This window comes from Leptopilina boulardi, unplaced genomic scaffold (assembly GCF_019393585.1).
Source record: "Leptopilina boulardi isolate dan_hultmark-lab unplaced genomic scaffold, ZJU_Lbou_2.1 LbouV2_38, whole genome shotgun sequence".
In the NCBI taxonomy this organism is placed as follows: Eukaryota; Metazoa; Arthropoda; class Insecta; order Hymenoptera; family Figitidae; genus Leptopilina; species Leptopilina boulardi.
This window is the reverse complement of record NW_026137951.1, coordinates 1,067,679-1,086,645: the sequence shown is the minus strand read 5'-3', so window position 1 is coordinate 1,086,645 and position 18,967 is coordinate 1,067,679. Positions and strand designations below refer to the sequence as shown.

General features: G+C 24.8%; 1 protein-coding gene across 2 annotated transcripts in view; it reads left to right on the top strand.

Annotated features, from left to right (window-relative positions):
- Positions 1-18,967, top strand: part of LOC127288221 (myb-like protein D) — a 79,373-nt gene that overhangs the window by 30,034 nt on the left and 30,372 nt on the right. For both annotated transcript variants that reach the window (XM_051315556.1, XM_051315558.1), the window contains exon 2: positions 12,920-12,992. In XM_051315556.1, the coding sequence (XP_051171513.1) occupies positions 12,920-12,992 (73 nt within the window). The remainder of the gene's footprint in view (positions 1-12,919; positions 12,993-18,967) is intronic.

The window sequence follows — 18,967 nt, the reverse complement described above, 5'->3', positions numbered from 1 at the left end:
ATTTACTTGAACCAAATAATTTTTATTTGAATTAAATAAACTGTATTCGAACCAATAAAATATTAAATTTTCAATTAAATTCCGAGTTTTTTTTTTTAAATTTTCTTTTATAATTTGGATCAACAAAATTTAAAAAAAAAAATGTAAATATTTATTTTTACTTTCGATGTTTGTACTTTCGTTATTTTAATTATTTATAATTTTTCTTTATTTGTCTTTGTTTATATAAAAAAATTTTTTTCTTATTTCCTACTTTATACATCTAAAATTTTTTTGTTTAACTTACATTATTTTGTACATAAAATTTTTTTTCTTCAATTTCTTACGTTATTGCATAAAAAAAATTATACGTAAAATTCTTTTAAACTTTAAAAAATTCTGAATATACAAAATAGCAAAGTTAAAAAAAAAGTTTTTATCCACAAAATAATAAAGTAAAAATTGTATTATAAATACATAAATTTTATGGTTCTATTTATGGTTCTTCTGAAGAAATTGTGTAAATTAAAATTAATAAAGAAATAAAAATATCAAGATTTTTTAATATTGAAAATGACAAATATAAACAAAATATTTTCAGTAACAAAAAAAAATTATAAATAATTAAAATAACAAGTAAAAATAAGAATATTTTTGTTGAAACCAACATTTATTTTTTTTTTGAAAAATTGTGTAAGATGCCGTTAATGAAGTGATAATCCATATTCTTTTATATAAATCAGAACAAAATACTATAAATATAATTTTTTATCAATTTCTTTTTCTTTACTTAATTTTCTAAATAACTCATCACATAGAAAATGAAGAAAAAAAACTCACTACGCTACATTTATAGACAGATTTCTCTCTATATGTAGCATAGAAAGTTTAAATTCGACAAGAAAAATGTGTTCTATGAATGATAATAAATATATAAAATCACATCTTAATGTTCTGTTAATAAAAAAAAAAAAAAAAATGTTAAAAAATTTGAAAAATTAGAGAAAAGATGTTATTTTTGTAATATTCTATTACCAACAAATTTTTATCCATAAATATAACTGTTCAAAAAAAAAAAAAAAAAAAAAAACCGTTACCATCGTAATAGTAATCAGTAATATATATTTTGTTTTCTCCATTTTACAAGTTTGTAAAACATGAATTTCAAATACTTCATTCTTTAATTTATTTTCCTTTATCTCAAATATACAGGAAATTCCAAAATAATACATTTATAATATTTTCGTATCAGATAAAATAAAATCTAAAGAGTATTTCACGTAAAATATTTTTTACGATCTTTTTTTATGTTTCTGTATTATTAAAAATTAATACTGATATTAATAGATAATAATATTAATAAAAAAAAATTTTTCCCACTTTTATGTTTTTTTTTTTTTAACACACACTATCTTGCATTATATATACGAAAAAATAATAATGTGTAACAGTATCGACACGCGATTCACACGGGTCGGAGTTTTCTGATTCAATTGTTGATATTCATTGTATTTATTCAGAGCAAGAGAGAAGGAAAGAGAGAAAAAGAAGAATTGTAGCTGAGAAAATAGACTCTTATCTAGACATTTATTGCAAATGTAATTTTATGGTTTAAATTTACCGCTTGATGAAGTAATTTAAGTGTTAATAGAACATTTCAATAATCACCGAGAAACATGAACAATAATGAAAAAAAAAAAAAAATTTCATCACAATAATAGACACAAAATAAAGTGCAAATCATAATAAAAAAAAAAAATTAAATCACTCAAAGTTCTAATGTAAAAATAAAAATGAATTTTTATTTAATGCTCCAATGAAAGGAATTTATTTAGGATTAAGTAAAAAATTAGACATATGAATATCAAAGTACTATACACTCAGAAAAAAGATTTCTTTGACAAATTTTTCTTTGATACAAAGAAAATTTATTTGTTTCAAATTATCTTTAATTCAAAAAAAAAATTCTTTTCGTTTCAAAAAAATTTTTTATTATCTTTGAAACTTTACTGAAAAAAATTTATTTGATTCAAATACTCTGACTATTAAGGTAGTATTACACTTTTCAAGCAGTAAAAAACGGGTTTAGAAAAAAAATTTTTTCTCGCTTCTTAATTTATTTAAAGGAACAAATTTTTTTTTATAACATTATATGGCATTAAAACTTTTATAATAAATAAAATAAAATTTTTTTATTATCTCTCTTTGGTCACTAGAGGGCCTTAAAGTCAAGGCAAAAAAAAAATTTGGGCAATCGGCGGACAGGCTACAGCCTCTCAGGGACATCGGATCTGAAAAAACAAAAAACCGTTTTGAAGCTGAGACATGTCATTAAGCATCCCCCCTAACCCCGATAAAAAATATTGAAAATTAACGAAATGGCAGCGATTTAAAAAAAAAATGTCAAAAATTAGGTCTTTTTTGGTTAGTTTTTGGATTGTAGCTAAAATCCAAAAAGAAATAGATAATTGGATTTAGGGGGGATGCTTAAAGAATTTAATTACGAAAAAAATTGGTTCATTAGAACTCGAGTTATGCTGTCCGCCAGTTTCAAAAACAACGTTTCGAAAAAAACTCGATTAAACATTTATCTTCCGAAAGCAAACAATTTTGTCAGAGTTTGACACTGGCTTTTTACACTTTAAATCTATAAAAAAAATTTTGGAATAGACATTTCTTGTGTGCCAAAAAATACTCTTTCGAATGGTGTATACAAAAATTGTTGAAAATTTTAAATAAACAAATGACACTTGTTTTTTTAAACAAAATACATAAATTTTTGCACTGAGCGCAAAAGTGCATTGCGCTACATTTTGTTGTGTAACTTTTTTATTTTTTCAAATTTTGATCTGGAAATTGAGGATTACCCTCCTAAGATGATTTGGAACACGAAAATGCAAAAAAAAAAAATCGATTTTTTGGTCGGTATAAAGTGTAATACTACCTTAAAAAATAAATATTTACTTGAACCAAATAATTTTTAATTGAATTAAATAAATTGTATTTGGACCAATAATTTCTGTATTTGAAACAAATACAATTTAATTCGCTCAAATAATATTTATTTGATAATAGTCAAGTAATCGAGTATATTTGAATAAAATAAATTTTTTTTTTCAGTGTAAGAAGTTTTTTTTGTTTCAAAGAAAATTTTATTTTGGTTAACAAACTAATTTTTTCAAAGTAAGAATGCATTCTCTGGAATATGTTTAACATATCTTAAACATGTTTATCTACGGAGCATCGATTTAACCTTGAAATTTTCTCTATGCGTGCATTCCCAAGTATATATGCATATATATATATATATACTTGGAGTGTATATTTTTACGCGCAAAAAAAAGATGCTTAGAATTCATGAAAAAAAAAATGGGAGGGGGGATGTTTTTTCACGCTCCGGAGGTCTTAGCCACAAATCTGTCCCTCAGAAAATCGGGACACATGAATGTTATAAAAATCATTAGTTAGAATTTTTTTTTATGGAATTTCATTTGTCATAATTATTTTTGAGCCGAATTTTTTATTTGTTCGAATTAGTATTTTGCAGAATTATCTCATCAAACCTTATTTTCTATATATTACAGAATTTTTATATAATCGAAAAATCATTTAAAAATAAAATTTCTTAATGATAGAATTTTCATTTGTCCAAAATTTGCGAATGACCGAAGAAACAATCGATTTTGGCGCGATTTTTAAAATCAACCAATTTTATGGATAATTTTTGATTTTTAAAATTGCGCCAAAATTTTTTCTGTCGATTGTTTGTTTGTTCATTAACAAATTCGGACAAATAAAAATTCTATTATTATAAGAAATTCTGTTTGATTTTTCGGTTATATAAAAATTCTGTAATATAGAAAATATATAAGGTTTGATAAAAATTCTGCAAAATATACTAATTCGAACAAATAAAAATTCGGCTCAAAAATAATTATATGACAAATTAAATGCCATAAAAAGAACACAGTAAAATTAAAAGGCATTAAAATAAGCTGCAACGCTTATTATTTTAATCCAATTTTGCTTATTTTAATACCAAAATTGATTAAAATAAGCAAAATTGGATTAAAATAATAAGCGTTGCAACTTATTTTAATGCCTTTTAATTATCTGTGAAAATTCTAACTAATAATTTTTAGAACATATTCATTCGTCCCAAAAAATCATATAAGAAGTTAGGTACTCATATATACATGATGGCTCGGCGCCTCATCCAAGTTTTGCATTTATATCCATTCACGAAGTGAGGAACGCGCGTATTTTAGTGTGCGTGAGAACTTTTGTATGTTTATGTGCAGAGCGTAAAACTTGTATATATATATATATATATATATGTTAAAAGTGCGTAGAGATACGTTTATATATATATATATATATATGTATATATGTATATATGTATGCGCGACCAAGAGCGCGGGTCATTGCCTCTTCTGTCGTCCTCGCGAGTATAGGTATAGGTACCCGCCCGGCTACCTTCTATATAACTATACACAATCTACCTTCTGTCCACTGTGTGCGCGACCGCAAACATAAATAAGCGTGTTTAGAATCACACGTATACCGGTGCGAGCACCATAGCTCCAGAATGATGTTTCCAAATGCATATTTCTCTATATACACTACAACGGGAATCCTCATCGCGTTACGCGGACATCGACACCTTTTTCCGCGGAAAAAAAAAAATTTTTTACCCTCAATTGCGCCATCATTTTACTGATTATTATTATATGCGCGCTAGTGCAAAACTGTTTCATTTGACAAAAACAGTTATATATTGTGTGCTTGAAAATAAAGGTTCCGTTTTTATAGTTGATTACTATTTTTTGTTTTATGAAGAAAGCGATTTTTTAATTTTTTATTAAAAATTGAGACAAATAGGAATTTTTTTTTTTATTAATTTTCTAAGTGAATTTTTATTATACTGGATTCGATATTTTGAAAATATGTTAGCACAGAAAATTAAAAGGCATTAAAATAAGCTGCAACGCTTATTATTTTAATCCAATTTTGCTTATTTTAATACCAAATTGGATTAAAATAATAAGCGTTGCAGCTTATTTTAATGCCTTTTAATTTTCTGTGAGTGTATTCGTAACCAGCGAACTCGATAACCCCCAAGTGACAAGCTACAAGCGAAACTAATCTATTTTTTGAAAAAACATACGCCATTTTGGATCCGACATTTTGTACTTCAAAAATCGGACACCGGATTCGTTATCAGCGATACCAAAAACCCCCGAGTAGCAATTTCCAAGCGAATACGATCACTTTAAAAAAAAATCTTTCGCCATTTTGGATCCGCCATTCTGTATTTTGAAAATCGGATACTGGATTCGTAATCAGCATCTCCGAAAACCCCCGAGTGACAAGTTTCAAGAGAATACGATCGATTTTTTTAAAAATTATGCGCCATTTTGTATTTTGAAAATCGGACATCGGATTCGCAATCAGCGATCCCGAAAACCCTCTGAGTGATAATTTTAAAGCGAAACTAAATCTATTTTCTTGAAAATTATACGCCATTTTGTATCTGACATTTTTAATTTTGAAAATCTGATTACCGATTCGTTTTTAATGGTACTTAACACCGTATTATAACCTCAAACTAATAAATGATTTTCCACAGAACTAAAAATATACATTAAAATTTATTACAATTTTTTAAAGATTTAGTTGTACAATTTAAAAAAAAAATTTTTTTTTGATCAAAATTTATGGCCAAATAATAATTATTTAACATTTTTTTGTTTTATTTTTATAGTTATGTAACAATAGTAATTTTTATAGACTTTAGTTCTACTTTGTCTTTGAACAAAGTTAATAAAATTCAATGAACAGAATTGTTTAAACAAAAAAATATAATAATTATTATTTAACAATAAATTTTTACTCAAAATAAATTTATTTTAATTTATATTAAACAAATTATATTGATAACTAAATTGCAAATCTTATCTAATTAAATAATTAGTAATTACATAAATAAAAAAAAATAATAAAAATAATAATAAAAATAGTAATAAAAATAATATATATTTTCAATAAATAATTAAATAATAATAATGGTAATAATAATTTAAAATGTCTTTCAAATTTTATTTTATTTTTTTTTTTTGAAAACAAAGATTTCGTATTTTTGTTTTAAAAACAAGTTTAACTTTTTTCTTTGAACCATAATAAAAACGATGTTAAAGAAAGTGACAAGTAACATGGCTGACTAATACTTTCTTTATCTACTTTTCAACTCGTCAACGTGCGGGCTGTCCGTTACACTCTATATCTACTTTCAGGATGGAAATTATTTTTCTTTGATATAGAAAAAAAAAATTCATTATTGTAAATTCTGAAATATTTTTACTATTTTTTTTTTTTTTTAAATATATTATTATATATCTTCAATAAAATAATAAAAATATAACGAAAAGGAAAATTTATCAGATAATCGCAATATATATAAAAATTGTATAAAAGAAATTTTCATAAAAACCTTATTACAAGTTCTCAGGAATTATTATTATTAATATATATTGAACGAGAAGAAAATAAAGATAAAAATGAATAAAATTAAGAAAATTTCGAAAATTTTGAAAAATATTCCATGTATATATGTTTCTTATCAGTGTCGGATCACATTCCATTCAAGCTACTGGAATCAACTTATCGATTTTGTTTTTTTTGTAAACGAAAGAAGCAGTTATCGACTAATCTTTTCTTTCTTTTTTTTCAAAAATAATCTCTACAAGGACCGAGATATATTTTAATTTGTTTTAATGAAATCCGATCCAGTTTTGTATATATATATATATATATGCAACGATTCTTCTTCTTCTTCTTTTTATTAAAATATATATCCTATTTGAAAATTGAATCAAGATTCAATAAAATTCGACATTTTATTTTAATTGGTCATATCATGATGCGTTCTCTCAAGTTTTAAATAAGATCGTTAAAATTCCAATTGGTTGGCGCGAATTTTGTTTTCCTCGCAACGTTATAATATAATAATATTGTATATACAATATTATTTAAGTTTTATCTTTAATCATCATTCCCGCATATACTATTTTGTCGTTTGGAGAAAAACGTAATTATTATAAAAGTGATTTCAATTTCCAGTTTGAAATTCTTGTTATAATATGCGTATATATATATATAATTTCTTTCTCCAGTGTTTATGTATCACTTTGTTCCATAAACTATTGGACCCTCAGCAGGTGTTGTTTGTTGGCGATGATGTTCTTGCATAGTTACCAAGCAACTACACAAGAACTACCCATTGCTATGCGAGATCAAGTGCTAATTGAAATTTTTGAAAAACCAGTTTTCATTGCTCCTGAGCTACTCGCGACTTTGCAAAAGAAAAGAAAACCTTCCTATTTAGAAGACATCATTTCCTATTTTAGAAATATCATCATATCACAGTAAACTTGGTTATATCTTTTTCTATTGGAACGTTTTGATGCACATAAGTTATATCAAAAAGAGATCGTTTTGTGTATCATTTTTAGAAATGATACACGAAACGGTCTCATTTTTTGATGCAAAAAATTTAATCAATTTATATCAATCATGGCCGAATTGAATCGACTCAAAATTAAACGAATTTTTTTCAGATATTTTGGTAATAGGGTAAGTGTACTAATTACGGCGAGTGCACCAATTACGGCGCGTTCATAAAAAATAACTATTATTACTATTATATTTAATATAACTGTTACCAAATGATTAAAAAAAATTATTTCAATCTTTTTTTGATACAAATACTTATAAAGATGCACATTTAAACAATTATTAATTTAATTATTTGAGATCAAATTTTTTTCCGCGCCGCAATTGAAACATTTTTAAGATTTCCATTGGCTTCAATTTCGGCGGGCAAAGTATCTTCAAAATACACGTAATTTTGGTCACCGCAATTGATACACCGAAACTGATACAAACTCGCCGCAATAGAAAATTACGGTATTAGTTTTAATTTCTCATATTTGTGTAAATAATCGATTTTTATAGAGTTAAAATTTTTTTTTAATATCTTAATAACATAAGCTTTAAGTTTAATAAGTCTTAAATTGAGTTTATACAATAGAAATGTCGAATTTTCTATTTCAAAGGTGTTTTGACTCGAATCTCGCCGCAATTAGTGCATTTACCCTAGTACAATTGCGGAGACCATTTCACTATTTAATTTGAAAATGAAAATAACAGAAAATCAAAGACAATGTGCAATTCGATAATTAAAAAGTGACAGCTTATAAACATAACCTAAAATGCATGAGAAAAAATTTGTCGATAAAATCAATATAGCCGAGCTTTTTAGAAGGTAGATGGCAGTTTTGTTTTTTATAAAAACGATTCAGAAAAAATTTAAAGAAAGAAAATAGATGAGTGCTGCCATCTACCTTCTAAAAAGCTCGGCTATATTGATTTTATCGACAAATTTTTTCTCATGCATTTTAGGTTATGTTTATAAGCTGTCACTTTTTAATTATCGAATTGCACATTGTCTTTGATTTTCTGTTATTTTCATTTTCAAATTAAATAGTGAAATGGTCTCCGCAATTGTACTATTACCAAAATATCTGAAAAAAATTCGTTTAATTTTGAGTCGATTCAATTCGGCCATGATTGATATAAATTGATTAAATTTTTTGCATCAAAAAATGAGACCGTTTTTCGTGTATCATTTCTAAAAATGATACACAAAACGATCTCTTTTTGATATAACTTATGTGCATCAAAACGTTGCAAAGATTTGATGCAATTTTTGATCTCAATTTGATACTTTTAGGAAAACTGTGATATTAAATAGGGTCCTGTTTGTATTTTATTTACTTTTTTATTATTTATTTTTTTATTATATTCTACAATTATTTATTTTTTTATTATTCTGTTAAAATTAAAAATGTTCATAAGTGTAAATAAAATTTAAAAAAAGGGACAGAGGACTACGAATGAAAACTTGCTTTCTGTAAAATGATGATTATTTTTTTTTTTTTGATTTAGAATATATTAAAAATTGATAATTAAAACCGTATTAAAAAAAAAGTTTAACGGCTTCTTGAATAATTATATATTTACATTTAATTAAACGATTAAATTATTATGCTAATAAATTTAGATAGAATATATTTTGCAGCCTTGGAATATTATTTAAAATACAAATCAGTAGTGCGGTAAATTTAACGTGATGCTGCCGAGTATAAGGAAAATATATATATAATATATATATATAAAGAGGCGAGCTACTGTAACTTTATGGATGAAGCATTTTGTCAGAATTTTAAAGAGTGCGCAACCGTTTTAGAAAAATCTTTTTGTTTTACAAAAGCAATATTATATATTTTATGCGTAAAGAATAGACCGATTATCATAACCAGCGGTATATGCATATTAACGTATATAAACGTGCTTTATAGAAATTCACCGACTATATACATATATATATATATATTGAGAAAGCAGGCGGTAATTACTACTGAAACCATGTGCCTATATAACCTTGTGTTCGTTGTCTGTGTTATAAACTCTGTAATTTACCTTGAACTATCGCTTTACTTTATGGTGCTAATAAGCAATATATGCGAACAAGCGGTGCTCTTTAAAAACATTGTTGTTTCCCTTTTTTTTTATAAATCTTATCACCCTTTTTTTTTTTTTTTGCTCTTCTACGTATGTCAAATGTATAGAAAAAAATTTGTATTACAATTTTTGATATAAAATATTATATTTTTTGAATATTTTCAAGTTGGAAAAATATTTTCTCATTTTTTTTTAACAGATAAAGTAGTTTATGATTATATTTGATTAAAACAAATAGTTTCTATATATTATTAAAAAGTAGTATTTCAATATTTTTAGATAGAAAAAATAGTTTTCAAATATTTTTAAGAAAATAACAAATAATAGAAACTCTGCAAAATCACGTACGTCACATTGTTCATATATATATATATATATTCGAGGCAAGAACATAAATTCTTATGGGAAGTCAAAAAGCAATAGCTTTTGACATATGTATACATTGAGCAATAAATCATTTTGCAAAAATGTAAAATTATGACTTGAGCAATTGTCGTTTCGATATTTCAGAAATATTCATTCGTTTTCCGAGTAGTTTATATATATATTTTTTTTGCACAATGAAAGATACGAGAGACAGTTACAAGTTAGGTATTTAAGAGAATACCGTTAAGTTTAATGTTCCAACAAATATGTGACAAGCAGGTTTTCTGTCACTTTAAAAAAAAGTAACGTGACGTGGTAAGCCTTCCACATTCATAAAATGCTTATACATATATATACAGGAAAAGTGGATCTTGAGCGCGAATCATTACACATTTAAAGATGATTTAATTATTGCCTCCACGTGTTTTTTTTAAAATTTCACATTTTTTATTTTTATTTTTTTTTCCTTTTATTTTCAGATTTTTTTTTCATTTAACTGAATTCATTAAATTTCCCTGCAAAATTTTTTTGTTGAAAACTATTTTTTATTTGGAAATATTATTATGGGATTTATAATTAATATAAAAAAATATGTTTGCCAAATAAAGATTTCTTTAAATCTATTTTACAATAATCAAAATTATTATTTATTTGAAAATATATTTTGTTATCGGGTCCATGAGTTTGTCGTGATGAAATTTGCAGTATTTAATCTATGAAAAGAAACTCGATTCGTTTCGAGTTCTTGGTATATACTTAATTCAATTCTCTGTTAAAGAAACGAGTTTGTATATACATCCGACTAGAGGTCCTCCCCATATGTATATATATATGTATATGTTTACATCCGATCTATACGAGAGGAAAGAAAAAAAAATTATACGAGAAGGTAATGTCGAATCATTAGTATTGGAATCTAAAGATTAGACTTGCCCCACTAGTATAATGCAAAATTGCCGCGCGTCTTATTCTCGCAGGTCTTTTATGGAGTTGAATGCTCCCGAAGATGCAGGAAGTCGCCCGATAAGTAGACGAATCGAAGGATCGTTCCCTAAGGCAAAAAACCCTCTCGTGTGTTTATAAAATCTCTCTCTCTCTCTTTTTCTCTCTCTCGTACTCCACTAGATTCGCGGTTCAATCTAGATCGATTCGTTTCTCTTTTCATATGTCCGCGCGTGCACACGAGAAATACCCGGAAAATTCACTTTTTTTTTCTTCACCCTCCAAATGCAAAACTTGTATTCAATATTCAGAAAAAATATTTAAAAACGTTTTAATTATTAAAAAAAAAACTTGCAAACTACTTCTTCTAGTTGAAAATGTTAAAAAACTACTTTTTTTACTTGAACAATATGGAAAAACTACATTTTCCACTTTTGACAGTATTGAAAAACTACATTTTAATAATGTAGATAATATTTTTTTCTACTCAAAAATATTAAGAAACTACTTTTTGACTATTAAAAAAATTACAAACTACTTCTTTTACTTGAAAATTTTGAAAAACTCCTTTTTCTACTTAAAATTATTGATATATATATATATTTATTTATACTCTCTCTGCAAAATTATTGAAATACTATCTTTTAAATATAGAGAGTCACTTTTTTCTACTAAAATATGTTGAAAAACTACATTATCTATTAACATAAATATTCAAAAACTACTTAAACTATTAAACGTTTTGATAAACTACATTTTCTACTTAAAAATTATTTGTAAACTACTTTTTCTACTTCAAAATTTGGGAAAACTAAATTTTCTACTTAAAAATTATTTGTAAACTACTTTTTCTACTTAAAAAATATGGAAAACTACATTTTCTACTTAAAAGTTATTTGTAAACTACTTTTTCTACTTCAAAATTTGGGAAAACTACATTTTCTACTTAAAAATTATTTGTAAACTACTTTTTCTACTTAAAAATATTTGGAAACTACCTTTTCTATTTAAAAATATTAAATAACTGCTTTTTCTACTTAAAAAAATTGGAAACTACTTTTCTACTTATTTTTAAACATATTTAGAAACTACACTTTCTGCTTAAAATCCCAATGTTCGCAAAAATTCACTTTTCATGCAAATTATTTCGGTGGAAAGAGGGAAAAAAATATTTTTTAAAATACAGATTTTAATTCAGCATTAAATAAAAATTCATCACAAATATAAAACATGACAAACACAAAATATTATAAACAATGATTTACGCCCTAAAATTTGTGTCAAGATAAAGTAACATAGAAATGAATTTTATTTCATAAACCGATGTTTAACATCGATAAAGTCAACTGAAACGCCTCTATTCTTTATGACGCCATTCTTTCTCAAATTTACTATGGGATCATTGCGCATTTGGTTCCCTATGTTATATTATATATATATATATATTTTTCCATTAGCTGCAAGAACGTGCGCATTGTCTTCCGTCACTTTTCATTTTACGAGCTTTTGAAAATTTATATATCTTTCCAGATGAATTTTAATTCACTGATAAGACTGATACAATTTGTTTACTAATAATTTTTTTTTCCTTTTAATTTTTTTTTGTTACGAAAAAGGAAATTCATTTACTAAAATATATTTTTTTTAAATTTAAAATATATAAAAAATTTGTTGTCACTTTTGTTTCTATTATTGTATTTATCTAAATGGCGGAACGAAAGAGTATAATATAAAGAATGTACCGTTTGAAGATTCCACGAAGGGGATTCCCTTCATTATAACCCGCGCGCACACACGAGATATACGAAAGAGAGAAAAAGAGAGAGAGAGAGAGAGACTATAATACCAACCATTCGAGTCCCTTTGTGTCCGCAATAGGGACGTGACTGCTTTATAGATCTTTTTAAAAAAATCTCACTTTAATGGACGTCCAAAGTGAAAAGTATTTTAATTAATCATCCAACCATTAAAACGTTTGGTAATTGCAATAAGGAAGATATATCAAATATAAAGTGCTAATCATCTTTTTTCTCTCATTTTTTTTTTACAGCGAGTCGGACATGGCTCCAAATGCCGAGGAGGAGCTGCTTGTCGTCAAACCCAGGGGTCTACAATCGGAGAAGGTGAAACCATTTTCCTTTTTTTTATGCATGAAAACAAAAAATTAGAAACTTTAATTTTTTTTCTATTTTTTTTATCTATTATTTAATTTATTTTTAAAATAATTTTATTTAATTTATGAATATAAGGTCTGAAAAATTAATTTGTTAGAATTTCATTAGATAGAATTTTCTTCTAGCCGAATTTTCATTTTGTTCGAAATTAATTTCAGTCGGAAATGTTTAGGCTCGAATTTTAAAATTAACCCATATAAGAAATTAGACAGAAAATTTTGATTGGTTAATTTTTTAAATTCACGCCTAAATGTTGAAGCCGAACATTTTTATTCGGACAAATGAAAGTTCTGCCAAAAAAGTAATTCAAACAAATACAAATTCTGACAAATAAAAATTCGATCAACTAGAAATTCTGATTAAAAAAAATAATTCGAACAAATACAAATTCGATTAAATAGAAATTATGTGAAGTAAATGTTCGGTTTAATATAGAAATTCTGTGAAGTTTGGTTTAATTATAAATTTTCGGTTTAATTGACATTCGGACAAATTCAAATTCTGAAAAATAAAAATTCAATAAAATAGAAATTTGTACAAATATAAATTCTGCCAAAAAATAATTCGGACAAATACCAATTCTGCAAAATAAAAATTCGAACAAATACAAATTCTGACAAAAAATTATTTCAGACAAATACAAATTCAATTAAATAGAAATTATGTGCATTAAACGTTTGGTTTAATGGAAATTCTGGCAAAAAATAATTAGGACAAATAAAAATTTAATCAAATAGAAATTCGAACAAATAGAAATTCTGACAAAAAAATAATTCAGACAAATACAAATTCGATTAAATAGAAATTATGTGCATTAAACGTTTGGTTTAATGGAAATTCTGGCAAAAAATAATTCGGACAAATAAAAATTTAATCGAATAAAAATTCGGACAAACAAAAATTTTGCCAAAAAAGTAATTCAAACAAATACAAATTCTAACAAATAAAAATTCGATCAACTAGAAATTCTGATTTAAAAAAATAATTCGAACAAATACAAATTCGATTAAATAGAAATTATGTGCAGTAAATGTTCGGTTTAATATAAAAATTCTGTGAAGTTTGGTTTAATTATAAATTTTCGGTTTAATTGACATTCGGACAAAAATAATTCGAACAAATTCAAATTCTGACAAATAAAAATTCGATAAAATAGAAATTTGGACAAATATAAATTCTGCCAAAAAATAATTCGGACAAATACAAATTCTGCCAAAAAATAATTCGGACAAATACAAATTCTGCCAAATAAAAATTCGAACAAATAGAAATTCTGCCAAAAAAATAATTCAGACAAATACAAATTCGATTAAATAGAAATCTATGTGCATTAAACGTTTGGTTTAACGAAAATTCTGCCAAAAAATAATTCGGACAAATAAAAATTTAATCGAATAGAAATTCGGACAAACAAAAATTTTGCTAAAAAAGTAATTCAAACAAATACAAATTCTGACAAAAAAATATTGGATGAAATAGAAATTTTGTAAAGTAAATTTTTGGTTATATAAAAATTCTGTAATTTTGAAAATCCATTGAAAGAAAATTCATTTAAATTATTTTGTTTTGTTAATTATTTATTTACTTGGTTTATTTCTTTATATTTTTTTTTTAAGATAAGATATTTCTTAATTTTTTTTCGACACATTATTGTGAATTTGACGTGATATCTTTTTTAAGACAAGAAAAAAAAAGAATTCCATTTTATTGCTGAAACATCCGTGTGAGAATTCAAATATATATATATGTAGAATCTTGCCTCATGGTTGACAATTAACAAAGGAACTGTATCAGCGGAAGTCACGTATAGATATATATATATATACAAAATATATTCTCTCTGATAAAGAATGGTCAGGGTCGGAGAGCAGGTCCGTTAAACTAAAGAATAATTAAACCCGTTTACCGTGTCGATCGCAAACTATCGCTTTGCAAACTTCCGTTCTATGTGTGGCAACACACATCGTTTGCAGAGATTGAAGCTATTTACTAATTTACTGTTCTGCATAATAAGATAAATTAACGGAATTTTTCAATTGTTAAAGAAATTTTTTTTTTCAATTTCATTCACTGAATAGTAAAAAATGTTTATAATTAAATTATTATTAAAAAAAAAAATACAAGAGCATAGAATTTTCTTTTAGACGAATTTAGTAAAAATTCTGTAAAATGAAAAATTTATTGAATATAAATTCTGTCAAAATAATAATATTCGAAGAAATAATTCTCAAAAAAAATCGAAAAAATAGAAATCCTGATAAATAAAAATTCTATCAAATATAGAAATTATGTCAAAAACTAATTCCAAAAAAATTCGGTTAAAAGAAAATTCTAACTAATTAAAATAAAAATAAATAAATTTTATAAAAAATTAAAATAAATTAAATTTCTAAACAATGACTGGAAAAAAATAATTTTGCTCAAATACTGTAAAAAAAAACTAGTTATTGTTTCCTCATAAAGAAAGTAACAATAAAATAAATTGTGTAACGTTTTAAGTAACAAATAAAATTAACCACTTTATAACTATAGTATCACCGATAACAATTTTATTTTAATTGGAAAATAAATTGTAACTATTATCGCGACAATAATTTAAATTTTACACAATTTTGCTATTTAATGAAAAAAAAACTCATAAATTAAAATACTTGCAAATATTATTAAAAAAAAAAAAAAAAAAAAAAAAAAAAAAATGAGGGAGAGAAAAATATTTATTTTTCGCAAAGAAAATTCCGATTTCTATCTCATTGGACAACCTTTCACAGTAGTTCCACAATATTGTTCAAGTAGTAAAAGCGATAATAACTATAATTTCATCGAGTTAAGATCAAGAGAGGGTCATGAAATTAGTTGCACACTATGTGTATTTCATATAGTTCGAGAGTGGCTATAATTTAAACCCTAATCCTGTGGTTTTGTTCGAGAAGAGAGAATAAAGCGCATACAACATAAGCAGCCTTATCAAATCAGTGTATCGAATGACCTATAATAATGTCTATTACCGATCGAAATAGCCACTCATAAGTGAAAAAAGTTACACCACCAAAACTATGTTTTATTATTATATTTTTTTTCTCCTTCTTTTGGGATCAAAAAAAAATTTATACTGTCCTTATTCTCTTCAACTATAAATGGGAACAAGACCCAAGAGATTTTTATTATTTTTTAAAAATAAAAATATCTACATCAGAGAAATATTTTTTATTTGAATTTGAATTTATTTTTATTATTATTTTATATCAAGTGGAAATTTTTAACAAATTAATTTTTTCATTTAATATTTTATCTATATATATATATATATATATTTCATTAAAATTATTATTTATTTATTTAAACATTAACGGGACATGTCAGTTTAATTAATTTTTTTTTTAATATTATTTTTGTTATAATTAATATTTTTTTTCATATATCGCAAAATTATTTTCAAAATTTTCTTTATCTTTAACGAAAAAAATTTATGTCTCTCTGGAGATAAAAAAAAAAAATTCTTCCTGTAAAGAATTCATGGCAATTTTATATACCTCTATATATTTATAGATATTGAAAACCGCATGTAAAAAGATTGTGGTTTTCTTTTACAAGCGACGATTTTTAAATATATACTTTCTTTATATATGGAAAATTCCAACTACATTTTCTCACACAAAAATATATATTTTTTCTAGATGTAATTATTTTTATTTTATTTTTATTTCCTATGTACATAGAAAATAGTACAGCACCGAAACTTTTCTAAATATTTCCTAAAGATTTATTTGAAATGTTCGGAATATTTAAATTGCAATGTTTAGTGATGTCCCGATTAAATAAATATTTAGGGTGAAACTTTCCTGAACATTTAAATGAAATTTTCGCCTAATTATAATTATAATTATAATAAATAATAATTATAATAATAATTAATAATTAATTATAATAAATAATAATTATAATAATAATTAATAATTAATTATAATAATAATTATAATTAGGCAAAAATTTCATTTAAATGTTCAGGAAAGTTTCACGCTAAACGTTTATGGGACATTTAAATCTTTACACAATTTTAATTAAACATTGCAATTAAATATTACGAACATTTCAAATAAATCTTTAGGAAATCTTAAGGAAAGTTTCGGTGCTGTGGGGAGTATATTTAAAATTTTCAACTATTTAAAAAGCAAATTATTATTATTAATAAATAAATAATTCAAAAATGCTCAATAAAGTGCGAAGCAATTATTTTTGATAATGTAAAAAAAAATAACGAACATATCCTTGAAAGTGGAGGAAATCTGAACGTCCTTTGTTGGAAGATTTAGGTTGAACGCGCATCATCGAATAACCTTGTGCACTTTTTACGTTTATCAAAAACTGTATACATTTAATAAACAAGTTTCCATAAAGGGAAATAAATAATTTGACCTCGTATATATACAGACGAAAACTCTTTAATATCTTTATTATTATTATATAATTTTTTATAATGAAACTTTGATTTCTTTATTATTAAAAAAAAAAAGTTAAATGAAAAATTAAAAAAATATTAAATCTCTGAAAAGATTATAATCCTATATGTTTTCTTTTTAAAGGAATTTTTTTTTATTCTCAGTTATAGAATATACATTTTTTTTAAATATATAAACTATTTTTTGAGAAATTGGTCTATTTTTCTGAATGGATAAAAAAATAATTTTAAATTCTTGTTATATATATAGTAAATTATGTAATTCTTGTCAAATATTTCTCATGTGTGCGAGTTATAAAGTGAAAATATGTTCTATTCTAATTAACGTGGTTACTAGTTCATAGATCCTGCGATCATCGTATATGGACATTTTTATTTTTCTCTACCTATATACACTGTAAAAAGAAAGTACTAAAATAGTACTGATTTTAGGTATCAAAATAGAACCAAATGACAATTTAGTACCTATACAGTCGGTATTAAATTAATACCTTTCGTTTTACAGTGTACCCGAGTCGAAATTTTTCCCTCTTTTCACCCTTGATTTTCTCAGCCTCTTTTCAGCCTGAAATCATGCGCTTATTTCCAAATCTGCATGTTTAGAGGTTGAAAAGAGGTCTTGGAATTTTTTCTTAATTTGAATTTTTCGAAGTTTTATTCCACCCAAAAGTTTTATAGTATTACGACAAAGACCAATAAATATATCTTCAATAGGGTCAATAAATAATGTCCATAAGAAAAAAAATCCAATTTTTACATTTTTTTAATTTTATTTTTTCGTTTTTTTGTTTTGTTTTTTTACCTCTTTTACGCCTCTCTAGTCATCTTTAAACCCTCCTTTCAGCCTCCAATATAGCAGATATTTACACTTTTGCAAATTCGAGGTCGAAAGTGTTGGAGAGAATAAAAGGAGGATAAAAGGAGGTTTTTAGAGAACTTATAGAGAGTCTAAATTTCGACTCGGGTATATGTAAACAAATTGTGTTAGAGGATAATTATAATATTGCTATGCGGTTTTCTCTGTTAGTAAAAGGATTAATAAAAGTGTTACAATTCATTATGGAATTTATATTCTTGGAAATTCTCTAAAGAAAGTACATAAACGACTTAATTCTGAAAGAGATTTCAATGCCGGGTAAAGACACATTCTTCGAAGCATTTTCTGATATTAAATAACGCCTTTCATATTACCTCCAATATTTTATGTAAATTCATTTTTCATATTAAATTTAATTTATTTTTTTGAAAAATTCATTTTTCATTTTAATTAATTAATTTTTTAATTTTAATATTCTAATTAAATTTATTTTCCTCATTGTACAGTGAAAAAAAATTTATTTGATTCACATAATTCACATATTGCACAGAAAATTATAAGGCATTAAAATAAGCTGCAACGCTTATTATTTTAATGCCTTTTAATTTTGCTGTGTTCTTTTTATGGAATTTTATTTGTCATATAATTATT